The sequence below is a fragment of the Hyperoodon ampullatus genome (assembly GCF_949752795.1).
Source record: "Hyperoodon ampullatus genome assembly, chromosome: 5".
NCBI classification, from domain to species: domain Eukaryota; kingdom Metazoa; phylum Chordata; class Mammalia; order Artiodactyla; family Ziphiidae; genus Hyperoodon; species Hyperoodon ampullatus.
This window is the reverse complement of record NC_136918.1, coordinates 36,298,576-36,318,572: the sequence shown is the minus strand read 5'-3', so window position 1 is coordinate 36,318,572 and position 19,997 is coordinate 36,298,576. Positions and strand designations below refer to the sequence as shown.

At 37.7% G+C, this 19,997-nt stretch overlaps 1 protein-coding gene across 1 annotated transcript in view; it reads right to left on the bottom strand.

Annotated features, from left to right (window-relative positions):
• ACAP2 (ArfGAP with coiled-coil, ankyrin repeat and PH domains 2) overlaps positions 1 to 19,997 on the bottom strand; it is a gene marked incomplete at its 3' end in the record, with an annotated part of 162,117 nt that overhangs the window by 87,572 nt on the left and 54,548 nt on the right. The window contains exon 2 of the mRNA XM_079704367.1: positions 8,272 to 8,329. Coding sequence (XP_079560493.1) covers positions 8,272 to 8,329 — 58 coding nt within the window. The remainder of the gene's footprint in view (positions 1 to 8,271; positions 8,330 to 19,997) is intronic.

The window sequence follows — 19,997 nt, the reverse complement described above, 5'->3', positions numbered from 1 at the left end:
AAATTAACTCCATAAAAATGTATTAAGCACCCCTTGGAAGGAAGGAAAGGAAACTTTAGGCAGAGCAAGCAGTATGATAAAAGATTTTTTTAAAACACAACTATGGTATGGTGGAGGAAAGGGAAGTAAACTGGTATGGTGGGTTAGTCATGCTGGTCATTTTAATATCAGACTATCAAAGCAGAATTGCTTAATCAACCATATTTCTCTAATGCCTACCATCTAGGCACTGTGCTAAATCTTAGAACAGAGCTTCTCTCTCTTCTCCTGTCCCCTCCTTTCTTCTTTCTTTTTTTCAATCTTTCTCTTTCCCTTTCATTCCTTTTCTGTCTTTTTTTTTTTTCTATCCCTTCCTTGTTTCTTTCTTTAGTTCACTCAGATACAGAACATTTTCTTTAAGCAAACAAAATCTTGGGTGAAAATCAAATATTAGAAAAGATAAAAGTGGAGCTGCTCTAGATGAAGGAAGGCTAATGAGAGGGTGGGAAGAGGGGCCACCAAGGAGAGGATAAAGAGCTCAGGAAACTTTAGAAGACAGCTCAAGGATCTCAGGAGTGTAATTTAAAACTGTTACCCTGGGACCCGGAGGAACAGAAGTGAAAAACATAATCTCTGTTCTAATTCTAAACATTCAAAAAGCAGATAAATTCTATTTAGCACAAGTATAACTGCTATGCTCATCAAAACCATGCAAGACGGAACAGAGGAGGAACGTGTAATGAGGGTTATGGGGATCAAGGAAGGGTTCCTGCAAAAGGTAACACTTGAGAAAAGCCCTGAACACCAACAGGAATTAGCCAATCAGATAAGGGTAATAAGAAGACACTTCTCTAGGAAAAGCATGTTCTAAGGCCCTGAAGCTTAGATGGCAGGGCAAACCAGGGGCACTAAGTAGCTTAGCACAGTGTGAAAATGTATACAAGGGCCAGATCAGGAAAAGCCTTGTGTGCAAAGCTAAGGTGTTCACATTTTATACGAAAGGAAATGGAAAACAATAAAGACATCGAATGGGTGAGTTGACCAGAGTTGCATTTTAGAATGATGACCTAAAAGAAGAAAAAGTAAGATACGGAAGTAGAAAGAATAAAGATAAGGAGATTAGACCAAAAACTAAGAGAACCTGAATTAAGGCAGTAAGCAGGGAGAGAAGAGAGGAGACAAATTTAGAAATTAGTTGAGTACCGAAGTACAATTATGCAGATGATGTCCTACCAAAGGGATAAACAGGGGATGAAATCCAGCCTGAGCTCTGCTTGCTGAGGGCTATATCTGCAACTATACTGTCCAGCAAAGACTTGTCTTAACAGCGCTGGGCCTGTGAGGTAGGCCTGAGCTAGATGGGTCTGTGAAATAAGCCAAGTGGAAAGTCTATCAAACCCAAGTGAAAATAGATATTTAAAGCTCAAAAAAGAGAAGTGTACTATAGATACACATACAGGAGTCAGCAGCAAATAAAGTATCAGTGCTACAATGCTACAGCCTAGATAAAAAGCAGGGGTCACAGTGTGTACAGTGAGGACCCCACAAAGGAGACTAAAAAGGAAAAGGGAAAGGCAGGAGGAAAAGCAACAGATTAATTTCATCAAAGTCAAGAAAGAACAAAGTATCAAAAGATGGATGATGAATAGGTTGAAAATCCATAAAGGTCAAGTTTTAAAATCACTTAAAAAAAAGTTTGTTGAGTTGGTGACAGTCACCAGCATCCCTAGCAAGAATAGTTTTAAGAGAAACTGGGGGGCTGTAGCCAGATTACAGTGAGTTATGAACTGTAGATGAAGAAGACATAATGAGAGGTCAATTCTTCGCCAATATATATTCTATAGAATATCCCAGGGGAACATTCAATACCAAAATAAGGATTCTGTGATCAAATAAGTCTGGGAAACTCATTTTGTCAAGTTAGACAGATTTCTTTATTACTAAATTTGTAAGAGCTTTTGATATATTAATGTGTATTATGAATCCTAGAAAGGAAGTATATAATAGGTAGCATTTCTCAAAATTATCTGACATTGAATTCTCTTTAGAGGAAGCATCCTCATAGGACCGATGTTCCACAAAACCCACTATGAGAAATGCTGGCAGAGACTAGCCCTTCAAATAGTTTGCTATTTCAAAAAAAAAAAAAAAAAAGATATCTTAACAACCAAATTCTAAAATTCATATGAGTAACCAACATGCAAGGGCATCAAAAAAAAATTGAAAAAGAGTAATGAGGTGGAGACATTAGCCCCACATTAAAATATACAGGTGCAGTAATTAAAATTACATCTGGTAATGGATGTGAATAGACAAATTGGTTAATGAAAGATAATACAGAGTAAAGAAGCAGATACACACTCCAGCCAGGGGGGTAAAAAATTATCCAATAAATGACACAAGGACACTGGATAGCCATCTAAAGCCATCTAAAAAAAGAAAGAAACTAAGTTGTATTCCAAACCCCCAAATTAATTTCAGATGGAATAAATATTTAAACATAAAACATTAAATCAGAAAGCCAAGAGAAAACAGGAGGTGGTATTTTTTATAATCTCAAAGTAGGAAAAGTCTTTCTGAAAAGGATGCAAAACTCAAAAGCCATAGAAGAAACTAATCAATTCAAATACATAACAATAAAACATTTAGATAAGGGAAAAAAAAAACGTAGTCAAAAGACAAATGACAATATTGGAAAACAATATTAGCAACAAATCACAAGGGACTAATTTCCCTACTACAAGAAAGGGTATACAACTCATTTTTGAAAATCCAACCAGCCACTAGAAAAAAAAATGGCTGACAGACATGTACAGGTAATTCCCAGAAAAGAAAATTCAAATATACCTATGTCCATGAAAAGAAATTCAACCTCACTCATAATAAAAGAAAGGTAAATTACTATTTTTTATAGAAGAGCAAAGGTCAAAAAATGTGATAACATGCTGTTTTAGAGAAGGTAGGTATGGGGAAATAGGCACTCTCGCACACTGCTGGTGGGAATGTAAACTGGTACAATTTCTATGAAAGGCAACTTAGCAAGAGCTATAAAAATTTTAAACATACATGCCCTCTAATGTAGTAATTTCACTTTTAGAAATGTACCATACAGATATATTTGCACATAAGGCACATGACACACATGTAAAGTCATTCATTGCAGCCTCAGTAAAACACTGGTAGCAATCTAAGTATCCAACTGTAGGCAGCTGGATATATAAATTATGATATATCCATAAAATGAGACAATCAGCCATTAAAAAGAATGGGGCAGCTCTATAATTAATAATAAGGAACAAAATCTAAATTATATATTTTAAGAAAGCAAAATGTAGAACAACGCTAATATCTTTGTTGGAGTGGGGAGAGAAGAGTACAAATACATATAATCTTTCACATGCTTAAGAGATTTCTGGAAGACCACACAAGAAACTAGGTCAGTGTACTCCTCTGGGATACAGATTAGATGATGACTAATTTTTCACTAGATACACTTTTGTACCTTTGAATTTTGTACCACATGTGTGATATGGCTTATTCAACAAATAATTCAAAAATGATTAAATTGAAAGTTTCCATAAAAACAGAAACAGAGAGACAGGTTGGTAGTAGAACATTATGGTTAAAAACAGGTTTATAGGCTCAGTTGGCTTAGGTTCAAATTCTGCTGCCAAACTTAATGCTCTAAGTGATTCGGAGAGATCTCAACCTCAAGAAGCTTCAGGTTCTCCTGTATGACACAATGACAATGGTATCAAACCACAGAGGGTTACTATAAGAGTTAAGATAATGCACTTAAAGATCTTAGCACAAACTGTTACTGGCACATGGTAATTACTTGATAAAGATTTGCAATTCCTTGTCAGAGGTGAGATTTTTCTCTTGTTTTGTTTTGATTCAAGAGAAACAAACGTTTTTGTTTACTTAAAATAATGAGGTGGTAGAGAAGGAAAAGGAGAGAGATGGCTAAAGCAAAGTCCTGAGAAGTTAGAGTTTGGAATTACATAGGAAAAGGGATATTTTTATCAAATGGGAAAAAAAATGGAATAAGGACAGATTCTGTTAAGTTTCTAGATTAAAAGCAAGAAATAAAGGTGTTCCCACAAAAAGGAAGTAAGAGACAAGCTCCTCTACTAAGATTGAAGAGCAAGGTGGTAAATCTTGAGAAAACAGTGAAATATAAGAGATGCTAAAGATAGTAAGATAACCTAATTGAGTCTCGGAAAAATTGCTTTGCATCATGAATCCCAGGTATGTGTAGCTCCACCCATTAGTTTCACCAAACAATTGTGTAACTTCTCCTGTAGGGCTTTATAGCCCAGATAAGGGACAGAGGATATAGATGGTTAGACAAATATAGTCAGAATTCTGCAGAGTAGGTGTTATGGAAAGGAAATGAAGGTCTCCAGAAGAGAAATAATGATGTGATAAGTTAAGAGTAGACTGGAATGGTTCACAGCAGAATTATACATAATAGCCAAAAAGTGGAAACAATCCAAATGTCCATTAACTGATGAATGGATAAACAATATATGGTATATCCATACAACGGCATATTATTCAGCCATAAAAAAGGAAATACTGGCAATATTACAACATAGACGGATGAACTTTAAAAACATTATGCTAAGTGAAAGAAGCCAGTCACAAAAGGTCAAATACTGTATGATTCCACTTATATGAAATGTCCAGAACAGGCAAATCCACAGAGACAGAAAGTAAATTAGCCAGAGAATGTAGGGAGAGGGAAACTGGAAGTGACTGCTAACAGGTACAGAGTTTCTTATCAGGGTAATGGAATTAAGTAGTATATTCACATTGTGAATATACTAAAAACCACTGAGTTGTACACTTTAAAATGGTGGTTTTTATGTTAGGTGAATTTTATCTCAATTAAAAAAATTATTTTAAGAAATATATAGTGAATAAAAAAGGGATCTAAAATATTGGAAGCGGATAGACTGAAAGACTAGAGATTTAGATAAGCTTGAAAAACAGAAGCAGGAGGAGTCCAAGGTAAGAACTGGAAAGACTGGAGACTCACATCAGAAAGTAAGATATCAATGAGCATTCCACAGTTTCAGAGATTACAACTCTGAGCAACAAGGCACAGCATATGGCCAGGAAAACAGGTATCAGAATTAGAATAAAGGTCACTATCGCAGGCGTTGGAGGGAAAATGAAAATGTCATATAGCTGAAGCACAAATACACTGCAGCTATTCAGGGGGAAGGATTGACTGGGTGATAGATAGATAGATACTTTGCCAGCTGTCAAAGTCCTTATTAGATGACAGCGATGACAACTATACTAAATAACATAAGCCTACAAAGAGGGAAGATTTTTACCTAAGAGTAAAATGAGGGCTTTTTCCCTGTTAAAGACAATCTGTCTTCAAGGAGCTCTAACAGTTTGTTGAAAAGACACCATCATCATTAACATTTTATTTAGAACTTATCATGTGTCAAAGCACTTAACATGTATTAACACATCTCATTCACATAATAACCTTATAATAGATACTCTTATTTTCCCCATTTTGGAGATGAAGAAACTGAGACATAGGAAGGTTTAGGAACTTGCCCAAGGCCATACAGCTTAGTAAGTGGTAAAGCCTTGCTCCAGGCTTTGTGCTCTTAATTACTAGACTACGCTACAAACCAAAAATTACAATAATATTATGATAATTTAAATGGCAGTACTTTATTTTAAAAGTATTTTAAAATGTAAAAATGCAAGAAATAATGCAATACCTGAAAAAGAACCTAAGTTTGGTAGTACCTGAGCTGTGATTTAAAGGGTATCTGCTTAACAAACATGGAACAAGCATTCCAGTGAGAAGATGCAATAGATACAGAAATTATATCTAGATGGCCACTATGATGCTCTGTGTATTGCCAATGCCAGAATACCTGGCAGAATGGATAAATAATTGGACCTAGTCGAATAATGCCATCCATTCATGGAGCATTACTCATCAGAAAGAGTGTAACTACTGGTGGCATACATTATAAGCAAAATAAATATAAGCTAGGTCATCAAGCTAGTTAAACCTGTTGCTGCCATGATTTGCAATATTACAGGTACAACTGGCCCTGCACAAAGTTATGAAATCAGTAAACTAGTTTTAGGCAACCCCTCCCCTCCACAAGTCCTTCAATGCCACCTCCTTCAATAACAACCATTTCTTGCTCCTCACAGGCTCTCTTCTTTAATTGTAACTCCTCATAATTCTAAAGTAAAAATGATCAGTAATAGCTTAAGAATTTGGGAAAGGGACATTGTATAAGGGATTAAGATCTTAAACTAGAGAAATATAAAAGTAACTATGGAAATTCTATTTGGGTGGAAGATGATATTTTAAAAGATGCCAAAGCTTCCATGATGCCCTGAGTAGCCCTTCGGGTAATATGGACTCTAGAAAGGATTTAGGGTTCTTAGTACTGAATGCCAATACTGTGACAACTTGGTTTAGATTTGAATCTTTTGGTTTTAAGATTCTACCAGTCTCTCAACTGCAACCAAGTGATATAAAGGGGTGGGGGGGGGAAGATCGCTGCTCATAAAAGCAAATCATTAACAAAAATATTGTAAGACGATTCTGTTTAGGTACTTTAAATTTTGAGGTCCCCCCGACACAAAGTGTTTTGTTTGATTTAGATGCAGTTCTGCCCAAAGAAAATAGATATCCTTATTGTACTACTCTGTGATTCTTTAAAAAGCCTTCTCCTTCTATATACTCTCTCATAAACCTACCAGAAAATCAAAACTACATCTTCTGCCTACCTTAAGGGTTTAAAAACTTTGTTTCACAGAGTCCTTAAAAATAAATGTAATACTCGGGGGGAAATAATAATAATAACAACAACAACAATGATCCCATATATATAATTTTAAATAGAAAATAAAGTTCTTGAAAATAATATCCTTACAAAAAATTCTAACATTAGTTTTTAAAAACACTTGCCTGGAAGCTTGCTAGTGTTCCTCAGAAAATTTCCAAGTGGCATGTGCTCCCTCAACATGGATCCAGGAGTACAGTGGTGCACAAGAAGAGCACTGAACTAAGAATAAAACAGATGGATTCTAACCCTGGTTCTGCCTTTTCTAACTCTGTGATTTGAAGCAAGTCCTCTTCACTTTCTGGGCTGTGGGACCCTCATCTATAAAATGGAAATAATCCACTTGTCCTACCCACCTCACAGGATTATTGTAAAAATCCAAAAACATACTATATATCAAAGTGCTTTGAAAACTACAGAGTACTGAACAAAAATAACTTATTACTAAACATTTTCTAAAATTATTGTGTTTTACATATATAACTAATAACTACTGCTTTATATAGTTTCTATACTATTTACATTATATACATATATTTCATGATTTCAAAACATGTGAAAACCATCAGTCTAATTAATATATTTTATATCCTTGTTATTCAAAATGCAGTCTATGGAATAACAGCATTGGTATCACCTAAAATCTGGTTAGAAACACAGACTCTCAGATACCAAGACTTACTGAATCTAGATCCCTATTTTCACCAGAACCCCACATATTCCTATGCACAGTAAGGTTTGAGAAGAACTGCTTTACATAACAATTCCATTTATAATAATAATTACATAAATAGGAAATTATTTTCAGGGAAGGTATTCAAATATACACATTTATCTCCAAAAATTTTAACAATGAACAACGGTTACTTAAGATCAGAAGCCATGTCTTACTCATTCTCATATTTCACTGTTATACAGCAGATAACATTTCTTGGGTAGAGGCCAAAAAAAAAAAAAGATTATCAATAATTAATACAGAAAATAGGAATCAATGTACATTTACCCTTGCATAGAATATGACCATTTAATATCAATTATTAAATACATATTCAGGATTTCTGGCATTAGCTGTAAAAAATGGAAGGAGTAGTTAAAATTTTATATTTGAACATGGCCACACCCAAATGTATAAACAAGAGTGATAAGGTTACATATGATATCCATTAAGCACCAAAAAAGATTGCAATCTTTTTGCTGGAGAAGGAAACAACCGTCCAACAATATAAAAGATGTCTAGTCAGACATGGTTCAAATTCTTGCTCTGGCACTTAGACTAAATTTTCAACAAACTACTCAATGTCTCTAGCCTCAACTTCTTCATAATATTGGGATAGCATTAGCATTTACCCTCACGGAGATAAAAGAAGACACTTGAACCATCTAGCGTTACAGGAACAAATCATCATGCAAAACAAGAATTAATGTTTTAAAAAGTTAAAGTAAAATTTACCTTATCAAGTTTCAGTTCCAATTCTGCCACATCTCCTTCTACTTCTTCCAAAGCAGCCCTAGAAAAATTAAACATAAAGTAAGTTACTTTGTGTTTAAACATATACTTTGCTCTTGAAAAATAACTCCAAGTAAAAAAATAGATATGAATGCTAAAAAATTACACTTCACATAAAGTAATAACTCCCTTAGAACAAAGTATGAATACTGCATAACCATGTATTACAACACATAATACAATTATTGTTTAAGGTAATGAGAGGACGAGGGGAAGATGGAGGAAGAGCAAGATGTGGAGATCACCTTCCTCCCCACAGATACACCAGAAATACTCCTAAAGAACACCTACTGAACGCTGGCAGAACACCTCAGACCTCCCAAAGGAAAGAAACTCCCCACGTACCTGGGTAGGGCAAAAGAAAAAAGAATAAACAGAGACAAAAGGATAGGGACGGGACCTACACCAGTGGGAGGGATCTGTGAACGAGGAAAGGTTTCCACACACTAGGAAGCCCCTTCGCGTGCAGAGACTGTGGGTGGCGGAGGGGGGAAGCTTCGGAGCCGCGGAGGAGAGCACAGCAACAGGGGTGCAGAGGGCAAAGCGGGGAGATTCCCGCACAGAGGATCGGTCCCGACCAGCACTCACCAGCCCGAGAGGCTTGTCTGCTCACCCGCCGGGGCAGGCGGGGCTGGGAGCTGAGGCTCGGGCTGCAGTCGTAGCGCAGGGAGAGGACTGGGGTTGGCAGCGTGAACACAGCCTGCAGGGGGTTAGTGCACCATGGCTAGCCGGGAGGGAGTCCGGGGGGGAAAAGTCTGGACCTGCCAAAGAGGCAAGAGACTTTTTCTTCCCTCTTTGTTTCCTGGTGCGCGAGGAGAGGGAATTAAGGGCGCTGCTTAAAGGAGCTCCAGAGACAGGCGCGAGCCGCGGCTAAAAGCGCGGACCCCAGAGACGGGCATGAAACTCTAAGGCTGCTGCTGCCGCCACCAAGAAGCCTGTGTGCGAGCACAGGTCACTAAACACACCCCCTTCCGGGGAGACTGTGCAGCCCGCCACTGCCAGGGTCCCAGGATCCAGGGACAACTTCCCCGGGAGAGCGCACGGCGCGCCACGGGCTGGTGCAACGTCACACCAGCCTCTGCCGCCGCAGGCTCGCCCCGCACTCCATACCCCTCCCTCCCCGCCGCCTGAGTGAGCCAGAGTCCCCGAAGCGGCTGTTCCTTTAACCCCGTCCTGTCTGAGCAAAGAACAGATGCCCTCCAGCGACCTACACGCAGAGGCGGGGCCAAATCCAAAGCTGAGCCCTGGGAGCTGTGAGAACAAAGAAGAGGAAGGGCAATCTCTCCCAGCAGCATCAGAAGCAGCAGATTAAAGCTCCACAATCAACTTGATGCACCCTGCATCTGTGGAATACATAAATAGACAACGAATCATCCCAAATTGAGGAGGTGGACTTTGAGAGCAAGATTTATGATTTTTTCCCCTTTTCCTCTTTTTGTAAGTGTGTATGTGTATGCTTCTGTGTGAGATTTAGTCTGTATAGCTTTGCTTCCACCATTTGTCCTAGGGTTCTATCTGTCTGTTTTTTGTTTGTTTGTTCGGTTTGTTTTTATTTTTTTTCTTAATAATTTTTTATTTTAATAACTTTATTTTATCTTACTTTATTTTATTTATCTTCTTTCTTTCTTTCTTTCTTTCCTTCCTTCCCTCCCTCCCTTCTTTTTCTTTCTTTCTTCCTTTCTTTCTACTTCTACTAATTCTTTCTACTTTTTCTCCCTTTTATTCTGAGCCGTGTGGATTAAAAACTCTTGCTGCTGCAGCCAGGAGTCACTGCTGTACCTCTGAGGTGGGAGAGCCAACTTCAGGACACTGGTCCACAAAAGACCTCCCAGCTCCACATAATATCAACTGGCAAAAATCTCTCAGAGATCTTCATCTCAACACCAGCATCCAGCTTCACTCAACGACCAGCAAGCTACAGTGCTGGACACCCTATGCCAAACAACTAGCAAGACAGGAACACAATGCCACCCATTAGCAGAGAGGCTGCCTAAAATCATAATAGTCCACAGACACCCCAAAACACACCACCAGACATGGACCTGCCCAACATAAAGACAAGATTCAGCCTCATCCACCAGAACACAGGCACTACTCCCCTCCACCAGGAAGCCTACACAACCCACTGAACCAACCTTAGCCACTGGGGACAGACACCAAAAACAACAGGAACTACGAACCTGCAGCCTGCAAAAAGGAGACCCCAAACACAGTAAGATAAGCAAAATGAGAAGACAGAACAACACACAGCAGTTGAAGGAGGAAGATAAAAACCCACCAGACCTAACAAATGAAGAGGAAATAGGCAGTCTACCTGAAAAAGAATTCAGAATAATGATAGTAAAGATGATCCAAACTCTTGGTAATAGAATAGACAAAATGCAAGAAACATTTAACAAGGACCTAGAAGAACTAAAGATGAAACAAGCAATGATGAACACCACAATAAATGAAATTAAAAATACTCTAGATGGGACCAATAGCAGAATAACTGAGGCAGAAGAACGGATAAGTGAGGTGGAAGATAAAATAGTGGAAATAACTACTACAGAGCAGAAGAAAGAAAAAAGAATGAAAAGAACTGAGCACAGTCTCAGAGACCTCTGGGACAACATTAAACGCACCAACATTCGAATTATAGGGGTTCCAGAAAAAGAAGAGAAAAAGAAAGGGACTGAGAAAATATGTGAAGAGATTATAGTTGAAAACTTCCCTAATATGGGAAAGGAAAGAGTTAATCAAGTCTAGGAGGCACAGAGAGTCCCATACAGGATTTGTCAATCCAAGGAGAAATACGCCAAGACACATATTAATCAAACTGTCAAAAATTAAATACAAAGAAAACATATTAAAAGCAGCAAGGGAAAAACAACAAATAACACACAAGGGAATCCCCATAAGGTTAACTGCTGATCTTTCAGCAGAAACTCTGCAAGCCAGAAGGGACTGACAGGACATATGTAAAGTGATGAAGGAGAAAAACCTGCAACCAAGATTACTCTACCCAGCAAGGACCTCATTCAGATTTGATGGAGAAATTAAAACCTTTACAGACAAGCAAAAGCTGAGAGAGTTCAGCACCACCAAACCAGCTTTACAACAAATGCTAAAGGAACTTCTCTAGGCAAGAAACACAAGAGAAGGAAAAGACCTACAATAATGAACCCAAAACAATTAAGAAAATGGGAATAGGAACATACATATCGATAATTGCCTTAAATGTAAATGGACTAAATGCTCCCACCAAAAGACACAGATTGGCTGAATGGATACAAAAACAAGACCCATATATATACTGTCTACAAGAGACCCACTTCAGACCTAGAGACACATAGAGACTGAAAGTGAGGGGATGGAAAAAGATATTCCATGCAAATGGAAATCAAAAGAAAGCTGGAGTACCAATTCTCATATCAGACAAAATAGACTTTAACATAAAGACTATTAGAAAGACAAAGAAGGACACTACATAATGATCAAGGGATCAATCCAAGAAGAAGATATAACAATTGTAAATATTTTTGCACCCAACATAGGAGCACCTCAATACATAAGGCAAATACTAACAGCCATGAAAGGGGAAATCGACAGTAACACATTCATAGTAGGGGACTTTAACACCCCACTTTCACCAATGGACAGCTCATCCAAAATGAAAATAAATAACAAAACACAAGCTTTGAATGATACATTAAACAACATGGACTTAATTGATATTTATAGGACATTCCATCCTAAAAGAACAGAACACACATTTTTCTCAAGTGTTCATGGAACATTCTCCAGGATAGATCATATCTTAGGTCACAAAGCAAGGTTGGTAAATTTAAGAAAATTGAAATTGTATCAAGTATCTTCTCCAACCACAATGCTATGAGACTAGATATCAATTACAGGAAAAGATCTGTAAAAAATACAAACACATGGAGGCCAAACAATACACTACTTAATAACGAAGTGATCACTGAAGAAATCAAAGAGGAAATAAAAAAATACCTAGAAACAAATGACAATGGAGACACGACGACCCAAAACCTATGGGATGCAGCAAAAGCAGTTCTAAGAGGGAAGTTTATAGCAATACAATCCCACCTTAAGAAACAGGAAACATCTCGAATAAAAAACCTGACCTTGCACCTAAAGCAATTAGAGAAAGAAGAACAAAAACCCCCCAAATTTAGCAGAAGGAAAGAAATCATAAAAATCAGATCAGAAATAAATGAAAAAGAAATGAAGGAAACGATAGCAAAGATCAATAAAACTAAAAGCTGGTTCTTTGAGAAGATAAACAAAATTGATAAACCATTAGCCAGACTCATCAAGAAAAAAAGGGAGAAGACTCAAATCAATAGAATTAGAAATGAAAAAGGAGAAGTAACAACTGACACTGCAGAAATACAAAAGATCATGAGACATTACTACAAGAAACTCTATGCCAATAAAATGGACAACCTGGAAGAAATGGACAAATTCTTAGAAATGCACAACCTGCCAAGACTGAATCAGGAAGAAATAGAAAATATGAACAGACCAATCATAAGCACTGAAATTGAAACTGTGATTAAAACTCTTCCAACAAACAAAAGCCCAGGACCAGATGGCTTCACAGGCGAATTCTATCAAACACTTAGAAAAGACTTAACACCTATCCTTCTCAAACTCTTCCAAAATATAGCAGAGGGAGGAACACTCCCAAACTCATTCTACGAGGCCACCATCACCTTGATACCAAAACCAGACAAGGATGTCACAGAGTAAGAAAACTACAGGCCAATATCACTGATGAACGTAGATGCAAAAATCCTCAACAAAATACTGGCAAATAGAATCCAACAGCACATTAAAAGGATCATACACCATGATCAAGTGGGGTTTATTCCAGGAATGCAAGGATTCTTCAACATAAGCAAATCAATCAATGTGATACACCATATTAACAAATTGAAGGACAAAAACCATATGATCATCTCAACCGATGCAGAGAAAGCTTGCGACAAAATTCAACACCCATTTATGATAAAAACCCTGCAGAAAGTAAGCATAGAGGGAACTTTCCTTAACATAATAAAGGCCATGTATGACAAACCCAAAGCCAACAGCATCCTCAATGGTGACAAACTGAAAGCATTTCCACTAAGATCAGGAACAAGACAAGGTTGCCCACTCTCACCACTCGTATTCAACATAGTTTTGAAAGTTCTAGCCATGGCAATCAGAGAAGAAAAAGAAATAAAAGGAATCCAAATTGGAAGAGAAGAAGTAAAGCTGTCACTGTTTGCAGATGACATGATACTATACATAGAGAATCCTAAAGATGCTACCAGAAAACTACTAGAGCTAATCAATGAATTTGGTAAAGTAGCAGAATACAAAATTAATGCACAGAAATCTCTGGCATTCCTATACACTAATGATGAAAAATCTGAAAGTGAAATCAAGAAAACACTCCCATTTACCACTGCAACAAAAAGAATAAAATATCTAGGAATAAACCTACCTAAGGAGACAAAAGACCTGTATGCAGAAAATTGTAAGACACTGATGAAAGAAATTAAAGATGATACAAATAGATGGAGAGATATACCATGTTCTTGGTTTGGAAGAATCAACATTGTGAAAATGACTCTACTACCCAAAGCAATCTACAGATTCAGTGCAATCCCTATCAAACTACACTGACATTTTTCACAGAACTAGAACAAAAAATTTCACAATTTGTATGGAAACACAAAAGACCCAGAATAGTCAAAGCAATCTTGAGAATGAAAAATGGAGCTGGAGAAATCAGGCTCCCTGACTTCAGACTATACTACAAAGCTACAGTAATCAAGACAGTATGGTACTAGCACAAAAACAGAAAGATAGATCAATGGAACAGAATAGAAAACCCAGAGATAAACCCATGCACATATGGTCACTTTATCTTTGGTAAAGGAGGCAGGAATGTACGATGGAGAAAAGACAGCATCTTCAATAAGTGGTGCTGGGAAAACTGGACAGATACATGTCAAAGTATGAGATTAGATCACTCCCTAACACCATACACAAAAATAAGCTCAAAATGGATTAAAGACCTAAATGTAAGGCCAGAAACTATCAAACTCTTAGAGGAAAACATAGGCAGAACACTCTATGACATAAATCACGGCAAGATCCTTTTTGACCCACCTCCTAGAGAAATGGAAATAAAAACAAAAATAAACAAATGGGACTTAATGAAACTTCAAAGCTCTTGCACAGCAAAGGAAACCATAAACAAGACCAAAAGACAACCCTCAGAATGGGAGAAAATATTTGCAAATGAAGCAACTGACAAAGGATTAATCTCCAAAATTTATATGCAGCTCATGCAGCTCAATAACAAAAAACAAACAACCCAATCCAAAAATAGGCAAAGACCTAAACAGATATTTCTCCAAAGAAGATATACAGACTGCCAACACACACATGAAAGAATGCTCAACATCATTAATCATTAGAGAAATGCAAATCAAAACTACAATGAGATATCATCTCACACCAGTCAGAATGGTCAACATCAAAAAATCTAGAAACAATAAATACTGGAGAGGGTGTGGAGAAAAGGGAACACTCTTGCACTGCTGGTGGGAATGTGAATTGGTACAGCCACTATGGAGAACGGTATGGAGGTTCCTTAAAAAACTACAAATAGAACTACCATATGACCCAGCAATCCCACTACAGGGCATATACCCCGAGAAAACCATAATTCAAAAAGAGTCATGTACCAAAATGTTCATTGCAGCTCTATTTACAATAGCCCGGAGATGGAAACAACTTAAGTGTCCATCATCGGATGAATGGATAAAGAAGATGTGGCACATATATGCAATGGAATATTACTCAGCCATAAAAAGAAACGAAATTGAGCTATTTGTAATGAGGTGGATAGATCTAGAGTCTGTCATACAGAGTGAAGTAAGTCAGAAAGAGAAAGACAAATACCGTATGCTAACAAATATATATGGAATATAAGAAAAAAAATGTCATGGAGAACCTAGGAGTAAGACAGGAATAAAGACACAGACCTACTTGAGAATGGACTTGAGGATATGGGGAGCGGGAAGGGTAAGCTGTGACAAAGCGAGAGAGAGGCATGGACATATATACGCTACCAAACGTAAGGTAGATAGCTGGTGGGAAGCAGCCACATAGCACAGGGAGATCAGCTCGGTGCTTTGTGACTGCCTGGAGGGGTGGGATAGGGAGGGTGGGAGGGAGGGAGACGCAAGAGGGAAGAGATATGGGAACATATGTATATGTATAACTGATTCACTGTGTTGTGGAGCAGAAACTAACATACCACTGTAAAGCAATTATACTCCAATAAAGATGTAAAAAAAATAAAAAATAAATTTAAAAAAAAGAAGGTAATGAGACAACACATTAGGCTAATTTACTCAACACATTCTTGTTATTCAAATAACACTAATTAGAACTATTAAGCTTATGTTTTTAAAAACAAGTAAGAAATTTTGAAAATTGAGCCTTACAAAGACTCATATTTCTATTCAACAAAGCACATGTAACCAAACAGCAAAGCATCCTTGGCAACCAAAAATAAAGGCTTTTACTTTTAGAAACAGTTCAGAAAGATTTTATGACCCTTGTTTAAGACAGCGTTTTGTTTCCAATGTATTTTTAAAGAAATCAGCAGATTCTCTTCCTTGTCAGGGGAATGATAAAATTCTAACACTAAGTAGTACTTGATATGCCCTATAGGGCAACATTCCAAAATTGGAGATTTGGAACAAAACAGCAGCAACTAAAACTTTTTAAGGATAACAAGATTTTATACTTAAGAGTAAAAAATGTTATTCATCTACTTTAAAGCCATCTATCTATCCATTTTAAGACAACTACTTGATAAACTAGCAACTTTGCAATACCTGTTTTTTGAATCAACCGAAATTTGTTTCAATTGGATAACAGTGGGGGACTAGCCACCCAAAAAGCTATTTTGATCTCTGGGCAAGAATTCTCAATTAGACACTGTTAAGAAGAGAAAAATAGCTAAGATATAAGCTCTATTCCCAAAACTACCCACATAACCTCTGTGTGACCTCTTGAATACCATTTTTGTCAGCTTGTGGTTCTACTTCTCTACCTGGTAACATTTATTGAAAAAAATTTTTAATCTCCAAAATAAGAAAATTATGTAACCATAAATTATTCAGTAAAGAAATGCCGATTCCAGGGCTTCCCTGGTGGCGCAGTGGTTGACAGTCCGCCTGCCTATGCAGGGGACACGGGTTCGTGCCCTGGTCCGGGAAGATCCCACATGCCGCGGAGCACCTAGGCCCGTGAGCCATGGTCGCTGAGCCTGCGCGTCCGGAGCCTGTGCTCCGCAACGGGAGAGGCCACAGCAGTGAGAGGCCCGCGTACCGCAAAAAAAATAAAAATAAAAAAAATAATAATAAAATAAAATAAAGAAATGCCGATTCCATAAAATGAGATACTCTAGCACACAGTTAAGAAAACAAGAGGTGCTATACTTCCACAGCATAGAAAGAGAAATGCTTCTCCCCTAACTAAAAGTTTGTCATTTTCTTCAGCAGTTTTCAAGGTACACATTGTTCCCTTCGCCTAGGAAACATTTCCCCTTCACATTAATCCTCATTTTCTTCACCTGCCTAAATGATGTTAAATGATGTTACTGATGTTAAATGTTACTCATCATTTAAAACTTAATTCACAAAAGAAAACAAACATATTAGTACAAGGATATCTATTTTTTGTAAATAGGTTTAAAACCTACATGTCCAGCAATGAGAAATAATGTAAATAAATGATGGTACTCCATCCTATTATGTGAGGCAGGAGGTTTTTCAATGAGATTAATCTGTCTCTACTGAGATGGAAACATATACATTACAGACCATCACAGGGAGGAAAATCAAGTTACAAAATTACATATAGTGTGAGCCCAGTTTTCTTAGGCGGGGTGGAGTGGGGAGCCTATTCGTATATGCATAAGAAAATATCTGGAAGCATATTTACCAATCTGCTAACTATAACTTTGAAGAATGGGGATCAGAGGGCAGAAAGTGAAAATAAGGATTTACACTTCTTACGATTTATACTTCTAGATTGTTTTAATATTTTCAATGACTATGTGTTTTTAAATAATTTTTAAAGCTAATAAAGGGGGAAAAGAAATAAGTTCAGACATCACCTTCCTAGGAAGTGGGTCCTCTTAGAAGCTCTATCCCTGTTCACTTCTCTCACTAGTACGAGCTCCTGGTAGCAGTATCGAGACTCAAAATGTTTGATGAGTCAAGAAAGAAACTCCACAATTTCAGAAACTTTCTTCATTTATACTTTTTTTGTTGTTGGCCATGCCGCACGTCTTGCGGGATCTTAGTTCCCTGACCAGGGATCAAACCCGGGCCCCCAGCAGTGGAAGCACGGAGTCCTAACCACCGGACCACCAGGGAATTCCCTCTCCATTTATAAACATTTAAAACCTCTCCATTTATACTTTTAACCTTCATTTAATTTAGCTTGACTCAATCTTCAACTTCAAGAAAATTCATTGAAATGATCAGCTTCAGATTTGATTTAATCATTGGTTTCTACTAAACATATAGTTTAATAGAAACTTCATGTACATTCCTCAATCTTATTTCACTGTGCAATACTACGAATTTATTTGTGAAACACTTTTAAACACCTTTCTTTAAAGAGAGGTAAGAGGGACTTCCCTGGTGATTTAGTGGTTAAGAATCCACCTTCCAATACAGGGGATGTGGGTTCAATCCTTGGTAGAGGAGCTAAGATCCCACATGTTGTGGGGCACCTAGGCCCATGCACTCTAGAGCCCACGTGCCTCAACTACTGAGCCCGCACACTCTAGAGCCTGCCTGCGCACCGCAACAAAGACCTGACGTGGCCAAATAAATAAATAAATATTTTTTAAAAAGAGAGAGAGAAGTAAGAGTTCATGTATAAAATTAACAGGTAGTATGTGTTTTGCCTATCATTTCAAAATAAAGCTCACTGTAATCACATATTGAGAATCTGAAAGTTTATCACAGAGGTTCTTCAATTCAACATTTCACCTTCTCTAAAAAAAATCTCTGTCCTTGGTCATCTAAGATGTGTGTGAAAACTTGTAGCAATAAGTAAGTAGCTAGTGTCTAAAGCAGCCTGGTTAATTGTTGAATATTCCTTGGTATAAAAAGAAAAGTATATGGACAGAACATGGTCTCAGTTCAAATTCTGTCCCACCACTCACTTATCTAAGGCTAAGGTATTTTATCTACGTTTTTTCATCTGTAAACTGAGTAAACAAATAGCTATTTAAAAGAGTTGTAAAGGTTAAATGAGGGACTGTACATGTCACTGACCACAGTATATATGTACTACAACACAAAGAACACAATCAATAGGAGCTTCTTTCTCTCCTTTCTCGTCCCTGCATTCTGAGGTGAGTTTTGCCTCCCTATTGCTTCTAATCATTATGCAAGACAACCATTCTGGAACACATTTTTAATACATAAATCAATAAGTAAAACAATCTACACAACAATCCTTCAAATAGTGAAAGACAGATATTATTCCTTTCCAATTCTCTCAAATATTTATTGAGCATGTGGGCTTCCCTGGTGGCACAGTGGTTAAGAATCCGCCTGCCGAGGCAGGGGACACGGGTTTGTGCCCCAGTCTGGGAAGATCCCACATGCCGCGGAGCGGCTGGGCCCGTGAGCCATGGCCACTGAGCCTGCGCGTCCAGAGCCTATGCTCCACAACGGGAGAGGCCACAACAGTGAGAGGCCCGCGCACCGAAAAAAAAAAGAATCCGCCTGCCAATGCAGGGGACACGGGTTCAATCCCTGGTCCAGGAAGATCCCACATGCCGCGGAGCAACTAAGCCCGTGCGCCACAACTACTGAGCCTGCGCTTTAGAGCCCGTGCTCCACCAGTGAGAAGCCTGCGCACCGCAACGAAGAGTTGCCCTCACTCACCTCAACTAGAGAAAAGACCACGCACAGCAACAAAAACACAACACAGCCGAAAATAAATAAATAAATTTATTAAAATATATATATTTACTGAGCATATAATTTTTATAAATGTGCAAGGCATTAAAGAGGACAATATTATAGACCCTACACTCCATAGCTTAAAATGTAATTAAAATTATTAAATTTTAAAAGTTACACACACATTAACAATGAAAGAAAACACATGATTAAGTAGTAAAATAAGAATAATATAAAATAATGTTAAAAGATGGTAAAATAAAGGGCAAAAAAACAGAAAGCAGTCAGCTAAGTCTCACAGGATTATTATAAGCAGGGGTTAGCAAATGACAGCCTGTCAGGCAATCTGGCCCGTAACCTGTTTTCACATAGCCCATGAGCTAAAAATGGTTCTTGCATTTTTAAATGGCTGAAAAAAAACAAAAGAAAAATAATATTTAATGACACATGAAAACCATATTAAATTCGAATTCCAGTGTCCATAAATAAAGTTTTATGGAAACACGGTCAAGCTCATCCATTTACACATTGCCTATGTCAGCTTGCACGCCCTAGTGGCAGAGTTGAGTAGTTGGAAGAGAGACTATATGGCCTACAAAGCTTAAAATATTTACTACTATCTGGTCCTTTATGGAAAAAGTTTACTGACTCTTTACTATGAAT